Source organism: Mustelus asterias, chromosome 23 (assembly GCF_964213995.1).
Source record: "Mustelus asterias chromosome 23, sMusAst1.hap1.1, whole genome shotgun sequence".
NCBI classification, from domain to species: domain Eukaryota; kingdom Metazoa; phylum Chordata; class Chondrichthyes; order Carcharhiniformes; family Triakidae; genus Mustelus; species Mustelus asterias.
This window is the reverse complement of record NC_135823.1, coordinates 13923643-13936342: the sequence shown is the minus strand read 5'-3', so window position 1 is coordinate 13936342 and position 12700 is coordinate 13923643. Positions and strand designations below refer to the sequence as shown.

The 12700-nt window shown below is 42.2% G+C and overlaps 1 protein-coding gene across 1 annotated transcript in view; it reads left to right on the top strand.

Moving 5' to 3' along the window:
* fam234a (family with sequence similarity 234 member A) overlaps positions 1–7746 on the top strand; it is a 31008-nt gene extending 23262 nt beyond the window's left edge. The window contains exons 7-11 of the mRNA XM_078240972.1: positions 281–431; positions 1029–1175; positions 2811–2892; positions 5876–6025; positions 7579–7746. Coding sequence (XP_078097098.1) covers positions 281–431; positions 1029–1175; positions 2811–2892; positions 5876–6025; positions 7579–7746 — 698 coding nt within the window. The remainder of the gene's footprint in view (positions 1–280; positions 432–1028; positions 1176–2810; positions 2893–5875; positions 6026–7578) is intronic.
* The last annotated feature ends 4954 nt before the right edge of the window (positions 7747–12700 follow it).

Sequence of the window (12700 nt, the reverse complement as noted above, 5' to 3'; positions counted from 1 at the left end):
CCCTTCCAGTGCCTCTATATTCTTTTTACTCATATAACGATCAGAACTGCACTCAGTGTGGAAAGGGCAGGTTGATGGGATTGGCTGAACAGCTTCACCTTTTGTGGTGAACGTTTGTGACATTATCTAAAGTTGCTGTTTTTGTTGCTTGAGTAACTCCTATCCTGATTCAGTAAAACAGATGGACTCCTTAACCTTACTTTTGTGATATATTAACCTTCGGTTCCCATTCACTGTAGTGTGGAAAAAAAGTAAATAAAACAATTTTCCTAATCCTCAGGAACTGCACAAGGAGTGGCACTGAATGATATTTATATACAAGCAACTGGAACACCACCTACAGCAGCTAAACCAGATGCTGGATTTCTCAAATCAGATCCCGAGTGGGAGAGAAAGACTGAACCGCTGTCTAGAAAGATAGAAATCCACAGGTAAGTTTGTCTGTATGAGTTTCTCCGATTAAATTATGATATCCCTTCGAAACATCAAACCTCTCATTTATATCAACAGTTTGGGTACTTTAATTCACTTTAATAAATTAGCTTTGTTTGACAAGGTTCAAAAATTTTGACTTATCCCTTTTCATAAGGTAGGATCTGACGGTCAGTATAATTGTTTTAATTAGTAAAATCAGGCAGTGATTTAGAGCACAATAAAAAACGCCTAAAGGGGTGGCACAGTAGTTAGCACTGCTGTCTCACCGTCAGGGACCTGGGTTCAATTCCAGTCTTGGGTGACTGTCTAGGTGGACTTTGCACATTCTCCCCTTGTCTGCGTGGGTTTCCTCCGGGTTCTCTTGTTTCCTCTCTCAGTCCAAAGAAGTTAGTTGGATTGGCCGTGCTAAATTGCCCCTTAATGTCAGGGAGATTAGCAGGGTAAATATGTGGTGTTACGTGGATAGAATCTGGGTGGAATTGTTGTTGGTGCAGTCTCGATGGGCCGAATGGCCTTCTTTTGCACTGTAGGGACTCTGTGATTCTATGATTAATCTTCTGTATTCTTATGTTCTCTCGATTTCTCCCATACAGTTCCAGGACAGCTAAATACCTTCAGAAAGTGCCTGTGCCAGGAACGAGTGCTGGAAACCTGTTAATCAGCACAAGTGACTTAGTTGAGCTTTTGGATGGACAAAGCCTGCAGACCTATTGGCATCACAATATATCTCAAATTCATGGGTATATCTTTATTTAATCTATAACTAGTAAATCTACAGCTAGGTGTTTACGGAGGGACAATAGGACCTTTCTAAGTATAGGGCCTTTGCATCCCTGTAGAGTCAATTTCTTTGCCCTTGTGAACTTATACAATGGTGTAATGGAGACAAGTAACAATAGCATCCTCTTATTTCAGTTGAATCAATTAAACTAAATTAAGCAACCTTGTATATGTGAGCCAGATCAGAGAATAGGATTGCTAGGCAAAAAAAAGGACCGTGGACCATCCAGTTGACCTTCCACCATACTACCAGTCATATGATACAACCATGATATGAAGATGTGTGTCTTTTGTACTTAGTCCCACTCTTTAGTCTCTCTGAAAGTGGATCAAGTAAACAGTCGATTATGAGACCAGGTATGAATTGCTAAGCTGCTTTCTTTCACAGCGAGTGAATATGCAGAGCTATAATTATCATCAAACATACTCTATTCAGTTAGTACAATTTATATTTGCATATTTTGAAAAATGTACACTGCTTCCCCTGCCTTTTGGTGGGTTGTAATTTGACTTAATAACATTGCTCCCCCACCAATCCAAAGTCTGGCAAAAGTTTGTCCCCACGGCTTTCTATTTACAAACTTGACTTCCTGCCTTTTTATTCCCATGTTTGCAACCTGAAGGATAATCTATGCCAGACACCTGCCTTTCAATGCCTGATTAGAGCCCAGCGTGACGGCTGCGATTTGTTCATGGATTGCTGAGAGAGACGAACAAATTGTTTGCTATTTACTGTTTTTGAGAAACACTTAATTCATTTGCCTTTTAGCTACCCTTTGAACGAGAGTATGCTATTGTTACTTGTCTGCAATACACCATTGTATGAGTACATTTTTTTAAATATGCAAATATAAATTGTACTAACTGAATAGAGTATGTTTGATGATAATTATAGCTCTGCATATTCACTCGCTGTGAAAGAAAGCAGCTTAGCAATTCATACCTGGTCTCATAATCGACTGTTTACTTGATCCACTTTCAGAGAGACTAAAGAGTGGGACTAAGTACAAAAGACACACATCTTCATATTATGGTTGTATCATATGACTGGTGGTATGGTGGAAGGTCAACTGGATGGTCCATTGTCGTCTTTTTTGCCTAGCAATCCTATTCTCCAATCTGGCTCACATATACAAGGTTGCTTAATTTAGCTTAATTGGTTCAACTGAAATAAGAGGATGCTATTGTTACTTGTCTCCATTACACCATTGTATAAGTTCACAAGGGCAAAACAATTGACTCTCTGTACAATTCAGGGATACAAAGGCCCTATACTTAGGTCCTATTGCCCCACTGTAAACACCTAGCTGGTTCAAAGGGTAGCTAAACCAGGTCTTTTAGAAAACGTGTGTCTGTTGTTTTAAAACATAACCGTTAAACATAACTTTTTCTCCTAAATTGTTTTCTGCACAAAAATGGTGGGTCAAATTCCAAAATGCAGTTGCCATTGTTTATTATTTCTATTTTTTTTGTTAAGCTTTGTTTTAGTGTGATTAATGAAAATGAATTTGTTTTGCTAGGAAGAGCTTTAGTGTGCAGCATTTATTACCAGTGGTAAAATAAAATAACATTTGTATAACATGCTTATTTTTCAGTGCACCACTGTTTGGATACTTTAACGACGATGATGTTTATGATTTTCTAATTGAAGACTTCATTGAAGAGAACAAAAAGAAGGTTTGATATATAAATACTTCCATACGGTGTCACTTGACTCATTAATTTGAATGTTTTGGGCTATGATATTTTAATTATGTGACTTAATTTAGAATTCAGTAGTGGATGAGAAGGGGGGGTTTATCTTGTCTTGGGTGCTTCATGTTGTAAATTGATAATGTAGTCTTCCATAAAATAAGTTCCTGATGGGCAGATCCTAGAATTTTCTCTATTGAAAGTATGTAAATAAAGATTAGTAACTGAGCCAGAGATCCATCTCATGCACCCTCCACATGACTTTCCTCCTACAGTCTAAAGATGTGTAGGTTAGGTGCATTGGCCATGCTAAATTGCCCCTTGGGGCCCGATTTTACCATTTGGAGTCTAAGGGCCGGATCCGGGCGTAATACAGATCCGAGCCCGGAATCCTCTTTGCAGCGCGCCCATACGCTTTTTGCTGGCTCCAGTCCAATCCGCGCAGTGGGCGGGGCTTAGCGCTGACGGAACGATCGGAGCTCTGAACCGCACAGTTCGGAAAAAAATCTGAAGCAGCGCGCCCAGGCGCGAAAGAAAAAAACAGCAGAGAGAGCAGGGATGGGGGGGAGGATTGGCTTGGGAGAAACTGAAAATAATGTAGCATCTTTGTGCTGCCTAATTATCTATGGGAAAGGTAAGTAAACTACAGTGTCCTAGTGAGCAGTTAGTGACCTGTATAATACATTTGCGATCTGTAACTGGATTGTTGATGTTCCTGTAGCCATGAGCCAGGTGCTCAAATGTTCAGAGTCATGTGGTGAACTTGGAAGAATTGTCGCCGTGGTGGAACTTGGTTGGAAATAAGATTCAAGGAGATTACTAAATCTGGGAAATCAACCATAGTGAAAAGAAGTTTGTATTGGCAACTCTTCTCTCACATTCCATGGCAGATGTGCCCCTACTTATCAATGTGATTTGCATGGACAACATTGGGTGCAGCTAATCTGCCTCTGGAGCAGCCTTGGATCCTTTCTTTCGTCTTGTTTTCATCTGAACATTGCACAGAATTAGAGGAATTCCCTTTGGAAGATAATGTCAAAATTATAATCGCAGGAACTAAAAACCTGACAGTCACAAATTTGGGAAAATATTTCAAAATATGGATGGGGGATGGGGCGCAAACCAGTCTCAAACCAAAAGCTGCCTTCCTGGAACTGTTTTACTAGCGTGAAGCCAATTTAAATATTAATGTTATAATTTAAATGTCAATAACGTGCCCAGCATGACTGTTTCTGGCCTCCCGAACATTTCTCGTTGGCCAGACATGATGGCCATGCCGGAGAGAATCTGAGGCCGTTAAAGCCCCTGGGTGATTGGGGACATGGCCAGACAGTGCCCATGGGGCAGTGCCCATCTGGTACCCTGGCACTACCCGCAGAGTACCATAATAGTGCCAAGGGGGTGGGGCCTGAGTGGGGGTGGGATTACAGCCTGGGAGGAAGGAGGAAGCAAGGTGGGGAGCACTGCGGGGAGGAGGGAGGAGCTCTGCAGTGGGTGTATGTGCAGCGGGTACTGCGGAGGGGGCGTGGGCTGCGAAGGGGATCATGACTCATTGAGAGGGTCCCAATGTTGGTGACCCATATTGCCATAAGGGTGGGTTACACTGCCACCGATGATTGCGGAGGGGTGGGTGGCAGAAGGTCTCTGTGTGGCAGTGGCAAGCAGTCTACAGCTGGCTTCCCCAGCAAGCTTAGGTTCCCCCCGACTGCGAAAAGACTTGACGGAGTGTGGGAGGATTGCGTGGGGTAGCTCACCCAAAAAACCAGAATGGAACAGTCAATTTTTCAGACTTTTATGGCACTTAGGGCTTGGTCTTAAGCTGGTACGGTCTGGCGAGAGGTGAAAAATCGGGTTCACGCCTGGGATTGATGTCTGGTGTGACAATCGGGATGGGGAGCTGATACCTCCCAATGCACTGTGTGTACACAGTGCACTGGGAGATGGGAGCATCTGTGCAATGGCGCCCCAAGAGCTCAGCAGCGAGAATAGGCTCTGCACACTTCCCCTACTGACGAGAATCATATCTGGCCTCTTTTTTTCCTAAGTGCTGTTAGCGCGAGTGGGCGAATACGACCACCAAGGACCCAGAGTCAGGTTCAACAATGGCACAGCTTTATTGCTTTACGTCGACTGAGGTACAATCAGGACATATATACAATAACAGTCCCGAAGGTACTCTGAAGGCCCGCCAAAATGGGTTATAGTTATAGTGGTATTCTGTAGTTGATGTGTAAATGGTTTGTTTATGGTTTTTTGCCATGGTCATCCTGTTTAATGGGTTTTTAGGTGAGGAGTTGATGTGTTAAGTCTGGTGATTGCCCAGTCTAGGGAAGTGAGAATTGTCTGAGATCTCCGGAGTTTCTTATACAATAGGTGTTTAATTGGATATCAGGAAGTCTTCCAGGTCTCAGAGACCTTCTGAAGTGTTTGATAAGGGTTTCCTGATATCCTTGGAACCAATTTAATTAAATGGAAGGGTATGCTAATGTGAGTTCCTGAGTTCTTTTGTCAGCCTTGTTTCTGCGTTTTAAAAGACCTGCTTGTCTGTTCACACTTTGTGCCTGGGTGCTGCTTTGTCCTGTTTCATTTATTTGATTTTATTCTAAGAAATATTTAATCTAAGGAATCACAGAAATTTGTGTCCGCTTACAGTGCCATACAATTGCATCTGAGAGTCTACCCAAAAAATCGCCATGATTCTCTCCTGTTTTCACACTTGTTTGGCACTTAGAGTTTTTTTTGGTAATTTGGTAAATTTTGAAACATTTTGGCAACTTTGCGCCCATTAACTCTGTTCCTCTCTCCACAGATGCTGTCCCCTGCTGAGATTTTCCAGCATTTTCTGCTTTTTTTCAAATTCAAGCATCTGCAGTAATTTGATTTTATGCTTATAACTACTACTTTGAGTTGGGTTACTTTTATGTTTTTGCTGAGAAGCATAAATATGTGTGACTGATTTGCTCTGCAGGTTACGATTGTGGATGGTAAAAGTGGCAAGATACTGTGGGAGGAAGATTTACTATTCAGAAGAAACTGTCCAAACCCATCCTCTATCAACACTGTGTCCCAATCAACTTTTCTTTTCTGGGGTGAACTTCCAACACATGCCAATAGTTCTGTAAGTTTGTTATTTGATACTGGTAAAACAATGTTTTTGTGAAATTTGGATTTGATACTAAATAAAATCTGATTATCTTTTAGCAAGTAAAAGCCTTGTTAAATTAGTGCCAATGTTGTTGTTAAAACAGAAATTTTCAGCTAACATGTAAGGGCCCCATGGTGGCACAGTGGTTAGCACTGCTGCCTCACAGCGTCAGGGACCCGGATTTGATTCCCGGCTTGGGTGACTGTCTGTGTGGAATTTGCACGTTCTCCCCGTGTCTCCGTGGGTTTCGTCTGAGTGCTCCAGTTTCCTCCCACACACCAAAGATGTAGAGGTTAAGTGGATTGGCCATGCTAAATGCGCAGGGTTACGGAGATAAGATAGGTGTGGGCCTCGGTAAGATACTCCTTGGAGAGTTGGTGCAGACTCGATGGGCCAAACGGCCGCCTTCTGCACTGGAGGGGTTCTGTGGTACAAATTGACATAGCATTTAGCTGCCCAGAATGTTTTGATTCAAACTAAAATAGGATTCTGCTCATGAAAGGTTGAAATTCACATTTGATATTAGGAGAACATATATGTCTATAATCTGGGGATGCAGCACTTTGTGTAATCATGATCTCCCACTCACCTGATGAAGGAGCAGCGCTCCGAAAGCTAGTGGTGTTTGCTACCAAATAGACCTGTTGGACTTTAACCTGGTGTTGTTAAACTTCTTACTGCACTTTGTGTATGCAGCTTGCTACACTGTGCGGTCTTTTTACCTGAACATTCAGCAAAAGATGTTTCTCATTCAGAGCTGTCTTATAGATCCGTACAGTGCAGAAAAGGCCTTTTGGCCCGAGTCTGCACCGACAATAACTACCACTAAAGTCGCGCTAATCCCATTTTCCAGCACTTGTCCCATAACCTTGAATTTGCTGATATTTCAAGTGCTCATCCAAATATTTTTTAAAGGTTGTAAGGTTTCCGGCCTCCGCTGCCTTCCCAGGCAGTGCATTCCAGATTCCCACCACCCTCTGAGTGAAAAAAATTTTTTTTGCGGAGGGGGGGGGAACAGACTAAAATAGCAAGTCAGCTTGACTTTATTAAAATCAGAAACTATTTCTTATACCACACATGTTTATCACTGGCAATATTTTATTTTCTTTCAAGCACTACTTGTAGAGTTAGTAAAACTACCACATGTGCTAACGTGGAGAATAATATGTTGGGTAAAAAAGAATCCAAGGGTGAAGAACTTAATTGCTTTCATGAGCTCAGTCTTCACTTTGAAACCACCCAGTCTGTGAGGCGTGGATTTGAAGAAGGTTTGACTGCCACTCCCAGCCTGCCACTGGGACGCCATCTCCAGACAACAGTCAGGCTTCAGCCTCAATGATGGGCTTATCCACATCCTAATCCACCTCCACTAGAATTGGAAAGTTTAACCCATCATTCCGTGCTGATGTTTCTCTTCAAATGAGCCACATATTCCAATCCCACTTTTTCCATAAACCTAAAACTATTATTCCTCTTTTAAAACAATTTATTGGTGCTATATGTTTTAATCACTTTTTACTATTCAGGTACCTGAAGATTTAAGACATTATCTCTATATGGTTCATCCATCACACCCAAACATCATTCTGGAGCTAAAAAACAGTACTGAGAATGTGCTTGCCTATACAAGTAAGTTACTCTACCATATAATGGATCATCAGTTGCCGATAAACTTAATTTCACGACAATTCTAAGATGAATTGGGCATGATCCTAAAAATGTTTGCTTAGTTTACATATTAACCTCTGTCCTCAAACATTTACTGATTTGGCAGTTCCCACAAGAGCTGCGTTAGTAAAGGCGTAACAGGTATAACAGACCAAAAGGTTCTTGGAAATTGTCAAAAATATGTAGCAGGTTCAGCCAAAGTAGCAGCAGTGACATTCCCATTACCTGCGGCACTTTGGAGCAGAGAAGAGAAAATTTGGTCGCTGTTCCTGATTACTTTCCAAAAGCATTCTGCAAAAACGCTGCATTTCCAGTGATACCAATGTTAGTGGCGAGTCTCTGGGTCTTCAATATCATCTAGAGAAAACCTTAATCAGATTTATCTATATAGAACAAAGGATGATTAAGGAGGGAATCATTGGAAGCAATGATACAAGTCAGAAAATGCAACAGCAGTTCATGTAAATGTTTCCATAAGAATTAGGAGCAGGAGTAGGCCATCTGACTCCTCGAGCCTGCTCCACCATTCAATAAGATCATGGCTTATCTTTTCATGGATTCAGCTCCACTTACCCGCCCACTCACCATAACCCTTTACTGTTCAAAAATTTATCTATCCTTGCCTTTAAAACATTCAATGAGGTAGCCTCAACTGCTTCACTGGGCAGGGAATTCCACAGGTTCACAACCCTTTGGGTGAAGAAATTCCTCCTCAACTCAATCCTAAATCTGCTTCCCCTTATTTTGAGGCCATGACCCCTAGTTCTAGTTTCACCCACCAGTGGAAACAACCTCCCTGCTTCTAATCTATTCCCTTCATAATCTTATACATTTCTATAAGATCTCCCCTCATTCTTCTGAATTCCAGTGAGTATAGTCCCAGTCTACTCAGTCTCTCCTCATAAGCCAACCCCCTCAACTCCGGAATCAACCTAATGAATCTCCTCTACACCCCCTCCAGTGCCAAGAAATCCTTTCTTAAGAAAGGAAACCAAAACTGTACACAGTACTCCAGGTGTGGCCACACCAGCACCTTGTACAGCTGCAACATAACCTCCTTGTTTTTAAACTCCATCCCTCTAGCACTGAAGGACAAAGTTCCATTTGCCTTTTTAATTACCTGCTGCACCTGCAAACCAACTTTTTGTGATTCATGCACAAGGACACCCAGGTCCCTCTGCACAGCAGCATGCTGCAATATTTTACCATTTAAATCATAGTCCAATTTGCTGCTTTCCCTACCAAAATGGATGGCCTCACATTTACCAACATTGTACTCCATCTGCCAGACCCTTGTCCACTCACTCAGACTACCTATATCCCTTTCCAGACTTCAGTGTCCTCTTCAGACTTCGCTCTGCCACTCATCTTAGTATCATCTGCGAATTTTGACGCACTGCAATTGGTCCCCAACTCCAAATCATCTATGTAAATCATAAACAATTGCGGTCCCAACACTGATCCCTGAGGCACACCACTAGTCACTGATCACCAACCAGAAAAACACCCATTTACCCCCACTATTTTCTTTCTGTTAGTTAACCAATCTGCTATCCATGCTAATACATTACCAGTAATACTGTGCACCTTTATAAGATAAAGGTGCGGCACCTTGTCAAATGCCTTCTGGAAATCCAGATACACCACATCCACAGGTTCCCCATTGTCCACTGCACATGTAATGTTCTCAAAGAATTCCACCAAATTAGTCAAACATGACCTGTCCTTCCTGAACCCATGCTGCGTCTTCCCAATGGGACAATTTCTATCCAGATGTCTCGCTATTACTTCCTTGATAATAGATCCAAGCATTTTCCGTACTACAGAAGTTAAGCAAACCGGCTTATCTTTTGTCTACCTCCTTTTTTAAACAGTGGCGTCACATTTGCTGTTTTTCAATCTGTGGGAACCATCCCAGCATTCAGCAAATTTTGATAAATTACCACTAGTACATTTGCTATTTTCCCCTACCATTCTTTTAGTACCCTGGGATGCATTCCATCAGGGCCAGGAGACTTGTCTACCTTTAGCCCCGTTAGCTTGCCCAACACTACCTCTTTAGTAATAGTTTCTAGGTCCTCACCTGCCATTGCCTTCTTGTCATCAATTTTTGGCATGTTATTTGTGTCTTCCACTGTGAAAACCGACACAAAATACCTGTTCAATGCCTCGGCCATTTCCTCATTTCCAGTTATTACATCCCCCGTCTCATCCTCTAAAGGACCAATGTTTACTTTCGCCACTCTTTTTCATTTTATATATTTGTAGAAACGTTTGCTATCTGTTTTTATATTCTGAGCTAGTTTACTCTCATAATCCATCTCACTTATCTTTATAGCTTTTTTCATGGCTTTCTGTTGACCTTTCAAGACTTCCCAATCCTCTAATTTCCCACTAATCTTTGCCACTTCGTATGCATTTTCTTTCAATTTGATACCCTCCTTTATTTCCTTAGATATCCATGGCTGATTATCTCTTTTTCTACAGTTCTTCCTTATCACTGGTACATACTTTTGCTGAGCGCTATGAAAGATCGCTTTGAAAGTCCTCCACTGTTCCTCAATTGCCCCACTATAAAGTTTTTTCTCCCAGTCTACGTTAACCAACTCCTCCCTCATCTCATTATAGTCTCCTTTGTTTAAGCACAAGACACTGGTATTGAATTTAACCTTCTCACGCTCCATCTGTATTTTAAATTCTACCATATTGCGATCGCTTCTTCTGAGAAAATCCCTAACTGTAAGATCATCAATTATTCCCGTCTCATTACACAGAACCAGATCTAGGAAAGCTTGCTCCCTTGTCGGTTCCATTACATACTATTCAAGGAAGCTATCGCGGATACATTCTATGAACTCCTCCTCAAGGTTGCCTTGACCGACCTGGTTTGACCAATCGACATGTAGATTAAAATCCCCCATGATAATTGCTGTACCATTTTTACATGCATCAGTTATTTCTTTGTTTATTTCTCGCCCCACCATGATGTCATTATTTGGTGGCCTATAGACTATGCCTATCAGTGACTTTTTCTCCTTACTATTTCTAATTCCCACCCAAATGGATTCAACCTTTTTTTCCATAGAATCTATACCATCTCTCACTACCACCCTGATGTCATCCTTAAATATCAGAGCTACACCACCTCCCTGACCTTCCTGTCTGTCCCTCCGACCAGCCTGATACCCCTGGATATTTAACTCCCAGTCGTGACCATCCTGCAACCATGTCTCTGTAATGGCCACCAAATCATACTCGCTCACGATGATTTGTGCCGTCAACTCATTTACCTTTTTCCAAATGCTACGAGCATTCAGATAAAGTGTCCTAATGCAAGTTTTTGTACCTTCTTTTTGAATCCTAACATCTCCATTAAAAACAACTCCTGAGTTCTCCTTCCTTTTAACTTTTTTCCTGATTTTCAATGTAGTTGAAACCTTCTCCCCACATGCTAACCTGCTGCTTTGCTTTTTATTAACCATTATATTTCCCGTACTTTTACTCTCCCCCCCCCCCCCCCCCCCCCCCAAAGTCCTTGTGACCACCCTATTTATTATTTTTTGCTAGAACACTGGTCCCAGATCAGTTCAGGTGAAGACCGTCCCAACGGTACAGATCCCTCCTGTTCCAATACTGATGCCAATGCCCCATGAAATGGAACCCCTCTTTCCCGCACCATTCCTTTAGCCACGTGTTAACTTCCCTAATTTTCTCAACCTTATGCCAATTTGCATGTGGCTCAGGTAGTAATCCAGAGATTATAACCCATGAGGAACTGTTCTTTAATTTAGTTCCTACTGCTTGATAGTTCCCAAACTGGTCCTCTTTCCTACCCTTACCTATGTTGTTTGTCCCAACGTGGACCACAACAACTGGATCCTCCCCCTCCCACTCCAATATCCTTTCATGCCGGTCAGGGATGTCCCTCACCCTGGCACCGGACAGGCAACGTGCCATGCGGGACTCACGATCTGACTTACAAACGATGCTGTCAAACCCCCTAATTATAGAAGCCCCTACAACTACCATTTGTCTTTTTGCTTCCCCCTCTTGAATGACCTTCTGTGAACAATTCTGTGAACAACCTGGCTCAAATGAGCGGACTTATAACTCCACCCGATCGTGATCCAGTCCCTCAGGACCAAGATAAAATCTGATGATCAACCCATGAATGTTGTTCAGTTCTTCCCTCAGTGACTGTTCAGTAGGGCTGTCCATTATCTCTGAAGGGTAGGTTGTCACGTGATGTTACGTCACCGTGGTTTGAATATTCAGTGAGGGAGGATCATCTGACAGGCAGGCCCTTTAATAACATGTAAATTCACCAAAATGTGGTTAATTGAAGAGTGGGAACCTCGTTATGTCACCCAGCGAAGGACGGGGAAAATCAGGAACCAAGCTTTCACCAGCGAGTATCTCGCTTCCGACTCTGGTGAGAATTTTGCACCCGTATCGCCATTTTCACTTGCAGCGAACGCAGGTGCAAAATCACCTCCAATGTCTGTCTTCCTCTCTCAACCACTTCATCTCCCTCAAAGAACCTTCTTAATTTTGCCTTTCTCCCCCCAACTTCACCCCTCCCACCACCACCTCTCACAAATACAAGGAATGACCTCTGCCGAGCCCAATCCCTTAGGATTGTTAAATTGGGCATCATATGGGGAGAGGATTTCCTTCCCCTGTGAGTGCAAGGTTAACCCTGGTCTGCAATAATGTGCTGGCTAATTTTAACTACAGCTGCCCAACGAGAAACATTGTCAAATGGATGTCTACCCTGTTCCTGTCAGGCAGATGAGCCTAAAATGACCCTCATATCCTCTGTCAACTGATTAAGAATTCTGCTAACGGTAGCCATATAAAATATGTATAAAAATAGGTTGATAGATTGAGATCCAGTGAAAGTCAACAGTCAAAAATTGGGGGGAAAAAAGTGTGCAAAATTAATGAATTTAAAGTGTATGTAATTATCACATACTGTTA